This window comes from Pristis pectinata, chromosome 10 (genome assembly GCF_009764475.1).
Source record: "Pristis pectinata isolate sPriPec2 chromosome 10, sPriPec2.1.pri, whole genome shotgun sequence".
Classification (NCBI taxonomy): Eukaryota; Metazoa; Chordata; class Chondrichthyes; order Rhinopristiformes; family Pristidae; genus Pristis; species Pristis pectinata.
In genome coordinates this window covers 4407348-4421939 of record NC_067414.1, presented here as the reverse complement: position 1 = coordinate 4421939, position 14592 = coordinate 4407348, and the positions used below count along the sequence as shown (strand labels likewise).

General features: G+C 42.5%; 1 protein-coding gene across 1 annotated transcript in view; it reads right to left on the bottom strand.

Annotated features, from left to right (window-relative positions):
• Positions 1 to 14592, bottom strand: part of LOC127575302 (CUB and sushi domain-containing protein 1-like) — a 2402828-nt gene that overhangs the window by 506688 nt on the left and 1881548 nt on the right. Inside the window, 1 exon segment of the mRNA XM_052025075.1 lies at positions 5859 to 5975. Within this exon segment, the coding sequence (XP_051881035.1) occupies positions 5859 to 5975 (117 nt within the window).

The following is a 14592-nucleotide window of genomic DNA, read 5'->3' as shown; positions in this document are numbered from 1 at the left end:
TCAGGATACCCTCTGCACCCTCTCCAAAGCTTCCACATCCTTCCTGGAATGTGGTGACCAGAACTGAACACAATACTCTAAGTGTGGTCTAACCGGAGTCTGAAAGAGCTGCAACATTACCTCTTGGCTCTTGAACTCAATCCCCCAGCTAATGAAGGCCAGCACACCATACGCCTTCTTAACCACCCTATCAACTTGTGCAGCAACTTTGAGGGATCTATGTATTTGGACCCCAAGATCTCTCTTTTCCTCCACACTGCTCAGAATCCTGCCATTAACCACGTACTCTGCCATCAAGTTAATTCTTCCAAAGTGTATCAGTTCACACTTCTCCGGATTGAACAGCATCTGCCAATTCTCTGCCCAGCTCTGCATCCTGTCTTTAATCACTTTGTAACCTATGAGAACCTTCTTCACGATCTACTACACCACCAACCTTCATGTCATCTGCAAACTTACCAACCCACCCTTCCATTTCCTCATCAAAACCATTTATAAAAATCCCAAAGAGCAGGGGTCCCAGAGCAGATCCCTGCAGAATACCACTGGTCACCGACATCCAGGTCGAATACTCCCCTTCTACAACTTGCCTTCTGTGGGCAAGCCAATTTCGAATCCACACAGTCAATTCTCCATGGATAAACAATAACCCATCTATTAGGGTCAGGGTCTATTCTCTTTGCAGTTGTTGACTTACGTCATGAACTACTGCAGTATATTATGGTTTTGTTTCAGAATCAGACCAGCTGTATGACTTCTTTTCTTGAAAAAGAACTTTCAAAGCTGGTTTACTTCTAAGTCACCAAGGGCCTGCCCCCAGTCTTGTGATGGACATCACATTTGTCCATAAATATCATTGCCTTCTTCATCCCACTTCCTTCTGAATATGTCACCATGTTAACTTGAAATAGAACAGAATGCTGCAAGTCCTGAGTAGATCAGGCAGCATCTGTGCAGAGAAATACAGATTCAATATTTCAGGCTGATAACCTCTCAGCAGGACTGAAATGCTGATAATGTTTTTGTCTCCACTGATGCTGCCTGACCTGTTGAGTATTTCCAGCATTCGAGGTTTTAATTCCAGAATGCCAGCATTGCAAACTTTGAAATTGGTTTATTATTGTCACTTGTACCAAGGTACAGTGAAAAACCTGCATACTGTTTATATAGATCAATTCATTACACAGGGCATTGAGGTAGCACAGAGTAAAACAATAACAGAATGCAGAATAAAGTGTAACCTTTGTTTGAGCAAGTGGGCAGAGCAAGCAAAGAAAGGAACAGATCTGTCTTAAATATCCAGGTTGTGTTTGATGATGCCATTGTAATCAGAATTGCAAATTCAAGTGTGGGGCCTGACAGAAGGTGGAGAAGGAGACACAGTGTAGCATTAGAACATGGAACATTACAGCACAGTACAGGCCCTTCAGCCCACAATGTCGTGCCGACATCTTATCCTGCTCTAATACCCATTTAACCCTTCCCTCCCACATAGCCCTCCATTTCTCTATCATTCATGTGTCTATCTAAGAGTCTCTTAAACGTCCCTAATGTATCTGCCCCCACAACCTCTGCCAGCAGTGCGTTCCACACACCCGCCACTCTCTGTGTGGAAAAACTTACCTCTGACATCCCCCCTTAAACACTCCTCCAATCACCTTAAAATTATGCCCCCTCGTGTGAGCCATTTTTGCCCTGGGAAAAAGTCTCTGACTGTTCTTGGTTGCTGGTTCAGAAGACAGGATATAAAATGACAGATCATCTCTGCACTCCAGGAGGGGCAGTGCCTGGGGAACACCGTGCTATGGAGGGGTATTGTATTAAGGGTTAACTATTAAACTTGTGCATGCTAATGAAAGTTACTAGAATAACTGTGTGCACGCTTACCAGAGTTACAAGAACAATGGCGTGATCTCCTGTAACTGCAACCTAGCTGCGCAGGGATACAGGAAGCAGCATCTGCAGACCTTGCGATGCCCAGTTATCAGGAGTGTGGTCTGCAGTTAGAAATAAGAATGTGCTTTTCTGTGACTGGTGCCTGGAAGTTTGAGCATCTAAGCATGTTGTCGACCTGCAAGTGTCCCCAATGTATGGAGTAGGTGTGGGATCGGTTGTATACTTTCTTATTGTCTGCATTATTCACCTATAATAAAGCCCGCATTCTATTCATAGCATCTTGACCTTGGCCCTTCTTTCGACTGAACATTTGTCCAGATTCCTAAAAGAACACTTTTCGTAGAGTGAAGCATTCAAGCAACGGGAGGGGCGGCGAGGAGGGAGCGCCGTGCCACGGGAGGGGTGGCGAGGAGGGAACGCCGCGCCGCGGGGCTGGTGGTGAAGACGGAGCGTCACGCTGCGTGGAAGCGAGCACCGCAAGAAGCAGGAAGACCACAACTTCTCTGGCTGCTCGGAGGGAAGCTCTGTGCCTTCTGTACACCGGGCTCCATCCCTCCCTCAAGTCATGGGAAATGCGTTCCTCATTCCTTCTGTGTGAAAAATCAGCTCTTGCTAATAAAAAGACATCAGAAAACAACAGTAAATGGAAATCAAACAACTGCAAGTGCTGGAAATCTGAAATAAAAACAGAACGTGCTGGAAAATCTCAGCAGGGCAGGCAACATCTGCAGAAGGGGAAACAGATTTAACCCTTCAGGTTGAAGATGAAGGGTTAATTCTGTTTCTCTCTCTCTCTCTCTACACAGATGTTTGCTGACCTACTGAGTGTTGCCAGTATTTCCTGTTCTTTGTCACTCGTACAACCACTTTGTCGCAGGTTGTACGTTTGTTATATTAGTGAGGTGCAGCTTCTATGCAATCAGTATGTTCTTCATAACATGGGACTCTTCACCTCACAATCTACCTCATTATGACCTTGCACCTTACTGTCTACCTGCACTGCACTTCCTCTGTAACTGCAACACTTTATTCTGCATTCTGTTATTGCTTTACCTTGTACTACCTCAATGCACTGTTGTGATGAATTAATCTGTATGAACGGTATGCAAGATAAGTTTTGCACTGTACCTTGGTACACGGGACAAAGATAAACCAATTTTACACAGAAGAATAGATTTCACACCAAAATGACCAAAGCACTCCGTGTTTCCAGTGCATTTGTGGGAATCTGACTTAAGTCGGAAAGAGTTGAGGTTCATCTTGGGACTGAAATAGGGCCCGATTAATCAGCATGCAAAAGAAGTTCAGAAAAATTCCACTGATTAAAACAGCAAGTTGCATGGCACAAGATGACAAAGATGTTGCATAGATTTTATGGTTGTGTGAAGTGACCGCGAGAAACTGCAGAGAGATGCGGACACAGCTCAGCGCATCACGGAAACCAGCTTCCCCTCCATGGACTCTCACTGCCTTGGTAAAGCAGACAATGTAATCAAAGACCCCACCCACCCCAGACGTTCTCTCTTCTCCCCCCTCCCATTGGGCATAAGATACAGAAGCCTGAAAGCACGTACCACCAGGCTCAAGGACAGCTTCTATCCCGCTGTTATAAGACTATTGAACGGTTCCCTAGTACAATAAGATGGACTCTTGACCTCACAATCTACCCTGTTATGACCTTGCACCTTATTGTCTACCTGCACTGCACTTCCCTGTAACTGCAACACCTTATTCTGCAGTCTGTTATTGCTTTTCCCTTGTACTACCTCAATGTACTGATGTGATGAATTGATCTGTAAGAAAGGTACGTAATACAAGTTTTTCACTGCACCTCGGTAAAAGTGACAATAATAAACCAATTCCCTTCCACCTGACTGCCGCTCTACTGCTGATCACCTGGCTGTTGGGCTCTCGGTGGAGTTTTGCCCGATTCACTGTGCTGTCTTAGAGGCAGCAAGAGGCTGACTTTTTCAGTAACTGGGGAGAGCAAAAGTCCAATTACTACAGGATAACACAGACTGAAGCCATGAACCAACAGCCTGAAAAATTGTAAAACTAAATCCAAAAGGGGAGGCTTTTTTTTCTGGCAGTAAAGCAATTGCAAGTTACATCTAAAACAATTACTAAAAGTTTATTGAGTCTTTCCACTCACATGAGATACCTGGTCCATTTAACTTCTTGCCGGTGTATTTTGTATTTTCTTTTTCTCTCGCTAAACATGTGAAATAATTCAATTAAGTTTCTCTTTTTTCCTGCCCTGGATAGGCAGAATAACACTCCAAATAATTGCACATTCTTACTCTTAGTGGCTTTAATTTTTTTTGAGGAGGAAGAGGTGTGGTGAGGGTTGAATCAGGGTCTGGAATGTCACTTAGAATGGACTGTTAGGGATTATGAGATTATGGATAACATATTAATTCAAATAAGAACTAGTCTTCAGGAAATAAAACTTGTTCACAATTCAACTTCCACTGATACTTTACGGACATCGAAGCTGATTGGGCATTCCGATTCTGTACCACTGAAACTACGCCGGGGAAGGCAATGGATGGATGTTCATGTTAATTGGTGCTCATTGAAAACCTCAGGATGAGATCAGGAAAGGCATTAAGTGCCCACCTCCTGTATGAGCACATTGTTAAAGGCATTTCCCTGCCACTTAATGCACAGTTCAGGACAGGTCTGTTTTGTCATTTTTTCTTAAATAAAAATGTTTATTTGCTAAACACACTACCAACGAACATCCAGTGCCAAAATACAACAACTAATACAGAAAGTAGAAGAAAAACTATGCAAAATACATAACTACAGCAATAATGCTAGCTAACAACCGCTAAACGCACACGCAATACTTCTGATAAGAACCGCATTTTTCACTGTCCACGACACACGCGATCCCGAAGGGACCGCCAATCGCGAAACTCAACCAGGGTTCTGTTTTGGTCACTTAATATTCTGGCTCGTTTTATTTTCAGTGAGCCGTCCCTCAACATGAACAAAAGAAGTATACTTTGGGTGTCTGGAGTTTGTGCTCAGAAGCTTTTGGACAAGCTACCAAGTTTTGAATATTCAAAGTGGTTCTGCGCGTTGGGATGTGCTCCCATTGTAAATATGTAATTCTGCAAAGTCACCTGTCTACACTGAAAAGGTTAAAGCAGGTAATTATAGCCATTGAAACTGTAGTTAATCACTTACTGTCTTTGTGTTTTACAAAAAAAGCATAAGACATAGTGAAATAGATTCTCCAGAAGATCTGCTGTGTTGAAGATACTTACAACACGTGATGCACATGCAAGGTCTGCAGACTCATAGATGACCCTCCTCATCCGTCCCACGACCTATTTGTCCCACTGCCGTCTGGCAAGCGGTACCGGAGCATCCGGGCCAGAACTACTAGACTGCACAACAGTATTTTTCCCCCCAGGCTGCCAGGCTCCTGAATACCCTGAAGGCAGTTTCAGACAATTGCCACGTCAAAAGCCCTTGTTTGCACAACGGCGTATAAGAACTTTGGCTGTTTCTGAACATGTTTATACATTTAGTGCAACACACTGAGTTCTGTATTTTCTTCGTCCAACTCGGTTTCGCACTAACTCTGCACTAATTTTGTATCCTATATATACCATTTTTTGCATTATTTGTACTTGCACAATTTTTTTGTCTGCGTTCATTGGATGTCCTCTGTTCTATATATGTCCTCTGTTGTGAGAGTCTGGGGGAAACGATATTTCGTTCCTCCGTGTGTTTTTACAGCATATGGGTGAATGACAATAAAGTGTAACTTGAACTTGAACTTAAAGACCTTTTATGTCTCCCGGCTACAGTCTCCACGTGGTTTAGTTCAGCAGTCACAACAGGTAGGAAGGCAGAATAACCAAATATCATTGTAAGTGCGACCTTGCTTACAACTGAGCAACTTATCAATGAATTAAATCCCCAATCGATCAGCAGCACAAACTCACCAAATTCCTTCGGCACGGTAATGGAGTACAAACAGGTCTGATCGCTTGAGTAATTGCGAGGATAATTAGGTGAAAGAACCACTCCTTGAGACCCGGTGTGCTGTCCTCCACACAGAGCTGCAAAGGGAAGAGAGAAAGGCTCTTGGATACTGACCGGCAGACACATGGTGTAACCGAGCAGAAACACGTCCCACCCTCCTCGTATCGTGAAGCATTTGGAGAACTCCAAGTTAGAAGGCTGCACCTTTGAGCCTCACAGCAGATCACAATATTGGCTAGCAGCTCCTTGTTTGCACCTTATTGCACTGCACTTTCTCTGTAGCTGTGACACTTTACTCTGTACTGTTATTGTTTTTACCTGTCCTACCTCAATGCACCCTGTACTAGCCCAATGTAACTGCACTGTGTAATGAATTGACCTGAATGATCGATTTGCAAAACAAGTTTTTCACTGTACCTCGGTACAAGTGACAATAATAAACCAATACCAATATGACAAGAGGGCATCTGTAGTCAGGAACTTTAGTGATCACATGCAACTAGGAATAGAATATCTGAAGGGAGCTGGAATCGATGTGAGAGAATGGGGCACGTTTAATGGGACAAGTGTAACCAGCCATATTCTTATCAACATTATGCTTTTGTAAAATCATAATGGCCCATTATGTTGACCAAAGCATGGAAATGAGGAATATTGTAACTGCTCTAGTAGTAGTTCTTAATTTTTAGGATGTTGAATCAAGAAATGTCACAGGAATGAGAATGTAAAGGTCACTCTCACAAATAGTAGTTCACAGAACTGTTCAACGTACTTTTCAATGGTTATCAAAGTATTCTCAAACATCAGAAGCAAGGTATCTGCAATGACAGATTGCATGCAGAGGAATAGAGAGATTTTATAGAGCCTGGTTTAAATAAAAATTCCATCTTCTTTTAAATATTTGCATTTGAATAGGCAGTGAATAAATGCAGGTCATGTTAAAAAAGTTATGTTTGAACTTGAAAATAATCTCCAACCATCAAGTAAGAGTTGAAATTTCAGTAAAAAAACAAATTGACAAAGGACAAGACACAGCCCACCACCAGGATAATTCTGTCAATCAGGACGACAGCTTCCATAAAGCATCAGAAGCCACAGAAAAAATAAAATGACAAGTTCTTTGACAGAAATCCAGATACCTTGCTGCAGAGATACAGAAAAAAGATAATATAATTTAATATTTTGAAGACCAAGAATTGCACATATTAAAATGTCTAATTGTAGTCTCAAGTTTTCAATGTTTCATATCTTCAAAAGAGATCCTTATAATTTGACGTACATTAATGGGAGAGTCAATTGACCATAAAAATCACACTCAGACACCAATGTCTAGTGAGGTTCCAAGACAGAAATCTGCAGCATACATTTAATTTATTAACAGCACTCTCTTTGTTTTTGAAGCATTGTTTTCCATTGAAATCACAGCCAAATGTTGTGTTGTATTCATGAGCAGACACTTATGTACGTCATAGAATGCCTCAAGGAAGCGGTATCCATCACTAAGGACCCTCACCACCCGGGACATGCCCTCTTCTCGTTACTACCATCCGGGAGGAGGTACAAGAGCCTGAAGACCCACACTCAACGATTCAGAAACAGCTTCTTCCCCTCCGCCATCAGATTTCTGAACGGTCCATGAACCCAGCCTTGTTATTCCTTTTTATTTTGCACTATTTAGTTTTGTAATTAATAGTAATTTTATGTCTCAGCAGCAGCACAGTGCTGAACAACAAATTTCAGTCAGTGATAATTAATCTGATTCCGAAGAAGATCTTGCCGCACATTAGCTGACATTTTAAACTGTTTCTTCTTTTTTGGTACTTTGTCTTGATAAACCAAATGTATTTTTTTCCTGACACAAATAACACACTGTTGAGGCAGTGTGACAACAAAAAAAGAATTGAAAAGTTAACCATTTTCAATTTTAAACTTCAATGACATAGATTCAAGATTAAAAACAGTGCATGTTAATTTGGTGTTCAATAATAGACTTCTGGAAAATAATAGGCTCCGTATAATCACAGTCAGACAACTTAAATCTTGTACTGAAATCCTCTTGCAATAAAGGCCAGAATGCAGAACTTGAAAAGTGAATTCGTTTTACTACCAAACTCCACGCTGCTCTCTCCTTCAGTTAACCTCTGACTCTTCGTGGATCTCTCTGTTGCTATCTCAGGGAAGATGCCAGCAGCAAGCATCCATTACGGTAGTGTAGCGGTTTGCGTAACGCTATTATAGCGCCAGCGATCTGAGTTCATTCCTCACTGCTGTCTGTAAGGAGTTTGTACATTCTCCCCGTGTCTGCGTGGATTTCCTCCGGGTGCTCCGGTTTCCTCCCACATTCCAAAGACGTACGGGTTAGGAGCTGTGGGCACGCTATGTTGGTGCCGGAAGAGTGGCGACACTTGCGGGCTGCCCCCAGCACACACTCAGCAATGCAAAAAGACACATTTCACTGTGTGTTTCAATGTACATGTGACTAATAAATAAATATCTTATCTTACTTACGCTCACAGGTATGTCAACTACATTTACTGCACTTATAAGAACTCTCATTCTACCCTCCCAGTTCCTACCCTGTCATGTTTTGAGACTTTTCACAATGGTATTTCTAAGTTGTCTTCCTTTATTCTGCACCTTAGTTCCCCTTCTACCAACATGGACAGAGCCCTTGACCACTTCCTGTACCTCGGCTCTCACCCTCTCTCCTCCTGGACGGCAAGGTTCGAATTGTCCTGGTCGTCACTTGCTACCCAACCAGACTCTGCATTCAATGGGTCATCATTCGCAATTTCTGTCAGCTCTAACAAGATTCCACTGCAGACACATCTGCCCCTCCTCCCCTTTGAGCACTGCAAAGGGACCTTCACAACTCTGTAAGAAGAGGAGCGGTTGGTCAGAATAGACCAATTCTTCTGTATTCACCAACCATTCCCCTTCTTACAATGTTTGCCCACGTAATCGCAGGAAATTCAACACCCATCCTTTCAATTTATTCTTTCTCACCACTCTGGGGACCTCAACAGTCCTTCCAAGTGAGGCAGCACCACTCGCACTATTGGCTCTAGTGTCCGTAGGGGAAAGCTGCTGACTGGCACATTCCAGGCTGCAGGAGTACGTGCTGAGGGACGCACTGAAGCTCGGTGCAGCCAACGCAAGGGCTCAGTGGGGAAGGATGACAGTTCAGGGTTCTTCTGCCACTGGAGAAGGAGGGGCGGGGTCAGGTGAGGAAGCCCCTTACGTATTGTAAATATGGGATTGGGGTAGCACCCCAGGGAGCCATGAGTGGCATCGGTGCTCTGTTTTTTTTATATAAGAATGTAACACTGATGATTGATCTGTACACGGATGTAAAGGTTTGCATTGTTTTATTGTTGTATATAGTTTGGGGTTTTTTTTATGATGAATAAAGTTTATTTTGGAATAAAAAAATTGGCTCTAGTGTGTACCAGGTTCAGTGTTCACAAAGACACCAAACTAACTTGAACTGATGCAATTCAATTCAGGAGGCCAGGGAGGAAGGCAACCCTTATGTCCCATTAAAATGATTATTTCAAATATTCTGAACGATCCACGAACCCAGCCTTGTTATTCTTTTTCTATTTTGCACTATTTAGTTTTGTAATTTATAGTAATTTTATGTCTCAGCAGCAGCACAGTACTGAACAACAAACTTCAGTCAGTGATAATTAATCTGATTCTGATGAATATCTTGTCTCACATTAGCTGACACTTTAGTACTTTGTTTTGATAAATCAAATGTTCTATTTTTACAGAAAGTGAATTCTGACACAAATAACACACTGTTGAGGCAGTGTAACAACAAAAAGATATTTCAAGTTCGATGGAGATGCTCCATAGCAATGATGGCAAAATCTGTGGCAAGTTCTGGATTAACTATTTGGACCTGCGTGGATTTTGAAATAATCCTGCGTGCATTTTGGTTGTTAGATATGCAGAACGACAGGAAGGCTTTAATAAAACTGTAGGGCCGTAAGATCTTAGAAATTACAACATCACATTCTTCGTGACTTTTTAAAACATCTAGAGGCTGAGTTTACAGCAGAACTCAGTATTACTCAAGAACAATGGCTGATTCGCGCTGTCATCTGCAAACAGTGCACCAAAAAGGAATAGTTTGTGGTAAAGAGATAAAAAGTTGTGGATCAGGGTTGGAATGCATTGCTCTATAATTAGGCTCATAAAACTGCAAGTGTACCACGGCACCTTGAGCCTTAATAATCTGTTAAAAAAATTCAGGACATGCACTGTGAATAGGAAGTAGTCTCACAGCAGACATTATGTGCTGATGCTTTGCGTGCAAAGCACACTGTTAATTAAATAATTCATGGCTCTGCCATGATACTTAACACTAGAGGCCTTACTTTGATGCAAGTTTACAGCATAAAACTCCCCCCACTCTTTCCCTAAGGACATTAGAATTAGGTGCAGCCTTGTGCACTGCTCAAGCTTGCACTGTCCACTTCCCCATTCAATCCACATTTGCTTTCATTGCCTTTGAGTTAAACAAAAATCAAATGATCTCAACCCTGCATGTAGTTAATGAGAGAGCATCCACAACCTTTTAGAGCAGAAAAAGAGCAAGGATTTTTCAACCCTCTTCCCCCACATCTTAGTTTTGGAAGGGTCTCCCCCCCAATGGGAACAGCCTTTCAAGATCTTCCCCATTGCTTCTCCTCAGGATGGTTTCTCCTCTCATTAATATAAAAGCACAATATGATTAGATTAGTTTATTGTCACATCCACCAAGGTACAATGAAATTCCTTCCCTGCATGAAGCTCACAGACTAAACAGTATACATGATAGTAATAAATACTACAATAAATACAATGAGAGCAAAACAGCCGAAATGTGCAAATATTTTAGTGCAGCCTGAGGTAGTGCTAAAAGAAATGCTGAAGTGACAATAATGGAATAACAGAAGTAGATTAAAGAGTCCGAGAACGTGGCAGCACCGGGAAGGGGATGTGAGAGAGGCGATTAGTTCAAGAGTCTGCAGCAGTGGGGAAGAAGCTGTTCTCGAGTCTGGGCTTTCGAGCTCCTGTATCGTGTCCCAGAAGGTAGAAGAGAGAAAAGGGAATGGCCAGGGTGGCAGGCACCCTTGACGACACTGTCAGCCTTCCTGAAGCAACGCACCCTGAAGATGCACTGGATGGAAGGAAGGGACGAGTCTGTGACGGACAAGGCAGTGTTTACCGCTCTCTGCAGGTTCTGTCAGTCCAGAGCAGGACAGTTACCACACAAGGCTGAGATGTAACCCGTCAGCATATTTTCTATAGCTCATCTGTGGAAGTTTGAGAGAATCCTCGTGGACACGCACTTCCCCCTGTCTAAGAGTGATGTTAACCTTATTTGCCACCTATACACCAGTCATCCAGAACAAAGACAAGGCCTCTGATGCGAGATGCAGCCAGATTCTCTCACCATCTAGTGGCTGGACTAGATACAGTGCCGGGGGGGGGGGGGGGGGGGGGGGATTGGCCGTGCTGGCATTGGAGTTTCAACTTGGGTTAAACTTGCAACTTTGGATGATATCGTGCAGAGTCCAAGACGTGCAAAGGACTGAATGAATAACGAGCCATGGTTCCCCATGGAAGTGCTAGGTCTCAGGCAGCTCAATTCGATTCAATTTTCTAATTGCCCCATTACAACTTCCTTAGAACAAATTCCATCAACTGCAGTCCAGATGAAGGGCCTCGATCTGAAACATCGACTGTCCATTTCCCTCCACAGATGCTGAGTTCCACCAGCAGATTGTGTGTTGCTCCAGATTCCAGCATCTGCAGCCTCGTGTCTCCTATCAATCAATGGCAGGCTCAGTAGTTCCGTGGTTACAATCTCCCTCCAATTGTGCAGTGCCGTTAACTTTTGCTGTTTCCAAATTTGATACGAGAACTCCAAATTCCAAGGAATTTGAGGACAGCCATCAAATTATATTTATCTCGGACCTGGGCGTTTTTGAATCCAAGAACATAAGACTATTGAATGGACCTCTTGTAGGAAAAGGGGGACTCTTGACCTCAATCTACCTTGTCATGGCCCTTGCACCTTATTGTCTGCCTGCGCTGCACTTTCTCTGTAATATAACACTTTATTCTGCATTTTGTTATTGTTTTCCCTTGTACTTCCTCAATGTACTGATGTAATGAAATGATCTGCATGGATGACATGCAAAATATTTTTCCACTGTACCTTGGTACATGTGACAATAATAAACCAATTAAACCACACTCGTTTTATGATCTTCTGGTTATATGAAGTGGAACCAATGCCAGTAATCTTTCTTGAGAATTACAAGTCCCTCACTTTCACTAGATTCCTAGTTTCCAACTATCTTATTGTTTTTACTGTTCAAACACAAAACATCCTGATAATTTTCCTATTTCCAATTATAATTTCTTTTGTCTTGATCTCAATTTTTACTCATCTCCAAACTTTTACAACTTACTCGAAAAATGTGGAGGCTTTGGAGAGGGTGCAGAAGAGGTTCACCAGGATGCTGCCTGGATTAGAGGGCATGTGCTACATGGAGAGGTTGGACAAACTTGGGTTGTTTTCTCTGGAGCGGTAGAGGCTGAGGGGAGACCTGATAGAAGTTTATAACATTAAAAGTTGTAGATAGACAGCCAGTATCTTTTTCCCAGGGTTGAAATCTCTAATACTAGAGGGCATGCATTTAAGGTGAGAGGGGGCAAATTCAAAAGGAGATGTGCGGGGCAAGATTTTAAATAGAGTAGTGGGTGCCTGGAATGTGCTGCTGCTGGGGGTGGTGGTGGAGGCAAATATGAATGAGGTGTTTGATAGGTTCTTAGATAGGTACATGAATGTGCAGAAATATGGACATTGGTGTAGGAAAGTAGCAGTTAGCATAACGCTATTACAGTACCAGCGACCCAGGTTCAATTCCAGCCACTGTCTGTGAGGAGTTTGTACGTTCTCCCCATGTCGGCGTGGGTTTCCTCCGGGTGCTCCGGTTTCCTCCCACATTCCAAAGACGTACGGGTCAGGAAGTTGTGGGCATGCTACGTTGGCACCGGAAGTGTGGCAACACTTGCGGGCTGCCCCCAGAACATTCTATGCAAAAGATGCATTTCACTATGTTTCGATGTACATGTGACTAATAAGTAAATATCTAGTTTAGTTAGGTGTTTACGAGATTAATTAGTTCAGCACAATATTAGTTTAGCAACACTGATCACTTTGCACTACAATGGACTGCTTTTTTTTGTTCGAATTGCATTCTTGTAAAAATTGTGTATAATTTATGTTTAAGTTATGCTTCTCTTCTGAATGCTGCTTATCTGATGCTATGTGCCTGTGATGCTGCTGCAAGTAGGTTTTTCATTGCACCTGTGCATACGACAAACTCAACTATAGGCAAAGGTTTAAGGGCCTGTTCCTGTTGTATGCTGTTTCACAATATCTTCCATTTTTACTGTCACAATCTCTTTTCTCCCTCAAAAAAAATCAATTTGTTTATTGGCTTCTGCTTCCTGAAACTTGTCCAAACCTCGGATACCCATTTCCCCTCCTGAAATCAGAAAAAAGGCAAAGCTCTCCCTTTAATAATGTAATCAGTCTGAAATAGAAGCTTTCAGATTCCTGATACCTTTATAGTGCTCTGTAATATTCCAGGCTGTCCACTGTGCAACCTTACCAAAGGTCAAGTGAAACATTTAAAAGTATCTCGAGAGCTCAGCCACATTAAATCATTTCTAGACTGTTAATCATTTCTAGACTGTTGTGCACTAGGTGTGGCTTCTTTCCCCACTCAATTGAAAGTGATGCTTTCACATCACCTCTACATTAACTTTACACATTACCTTTGTACATTTCTTATGAGCCAGGTTGCTATTTGGTGAATGTCCCTTTAAGGCGCCTGGACAGTAGAGTAGTAGTAGTAGTAGTGTGTGTGTGTGTGTGTGTGTGTGTGTGTGTGTGTGTGTGTGTGTGTGTGTGTGTGTGTGTGTGTGTGTGTGTGTGTGTGTGTGTGTGTGTGTGTGTGTGTGTGTGTGTGTGTGTCATCAAGACAGAAAGATAACAACATGCTGGCTGTTTTGCTCAGTGAGTCAAAGTGAGTCGAAGGAAGAGAGAGAGAAAAAGAGAGAGAGAGACACACACTGACTGCTGGTCTCTGTATCGATGGATGAAGAACAATATTTGTGTCTGTCACTACAATCCATGTATGGATTTTTGGAGCAATTAAGTGGAGTCCACTTTGTCGTTAACCTGTATTGGAAAACAGGTATTTCTGTGGGCAGCCACGTATCGAGTGCCTTTGGGGTGGCAGATACTTTGAAACAAAACAGTGGAGGTCATCAGAGATTGAGGTGTCATATGGGTTCCATCGTGGAACATTTCCATTTCGTAATTTCTCTCTATGTTCTCTCTACATCTTCTCTTCAGTCAAAGGTGGTTTTGTAAAAGCCTTTGCTCACGTCTCACCTGATGACTTGCTGAACTGAACTTTGAGAACTATTCCGAGACTTGGGGTTTGGGAATTTGCCGCACACACACTTCAAGTTTAGTTTTGGGGTTAATGTTTAATATCTGACGCTTATACTTTTCTTATTATCGTGAATAGTCAATAATAAAATAGTTTCTAACACATACATGACTTGGTGTGTTTCTATTGTTGCTGGTTCGTAATGCATTACATAAGCTTTTACGTT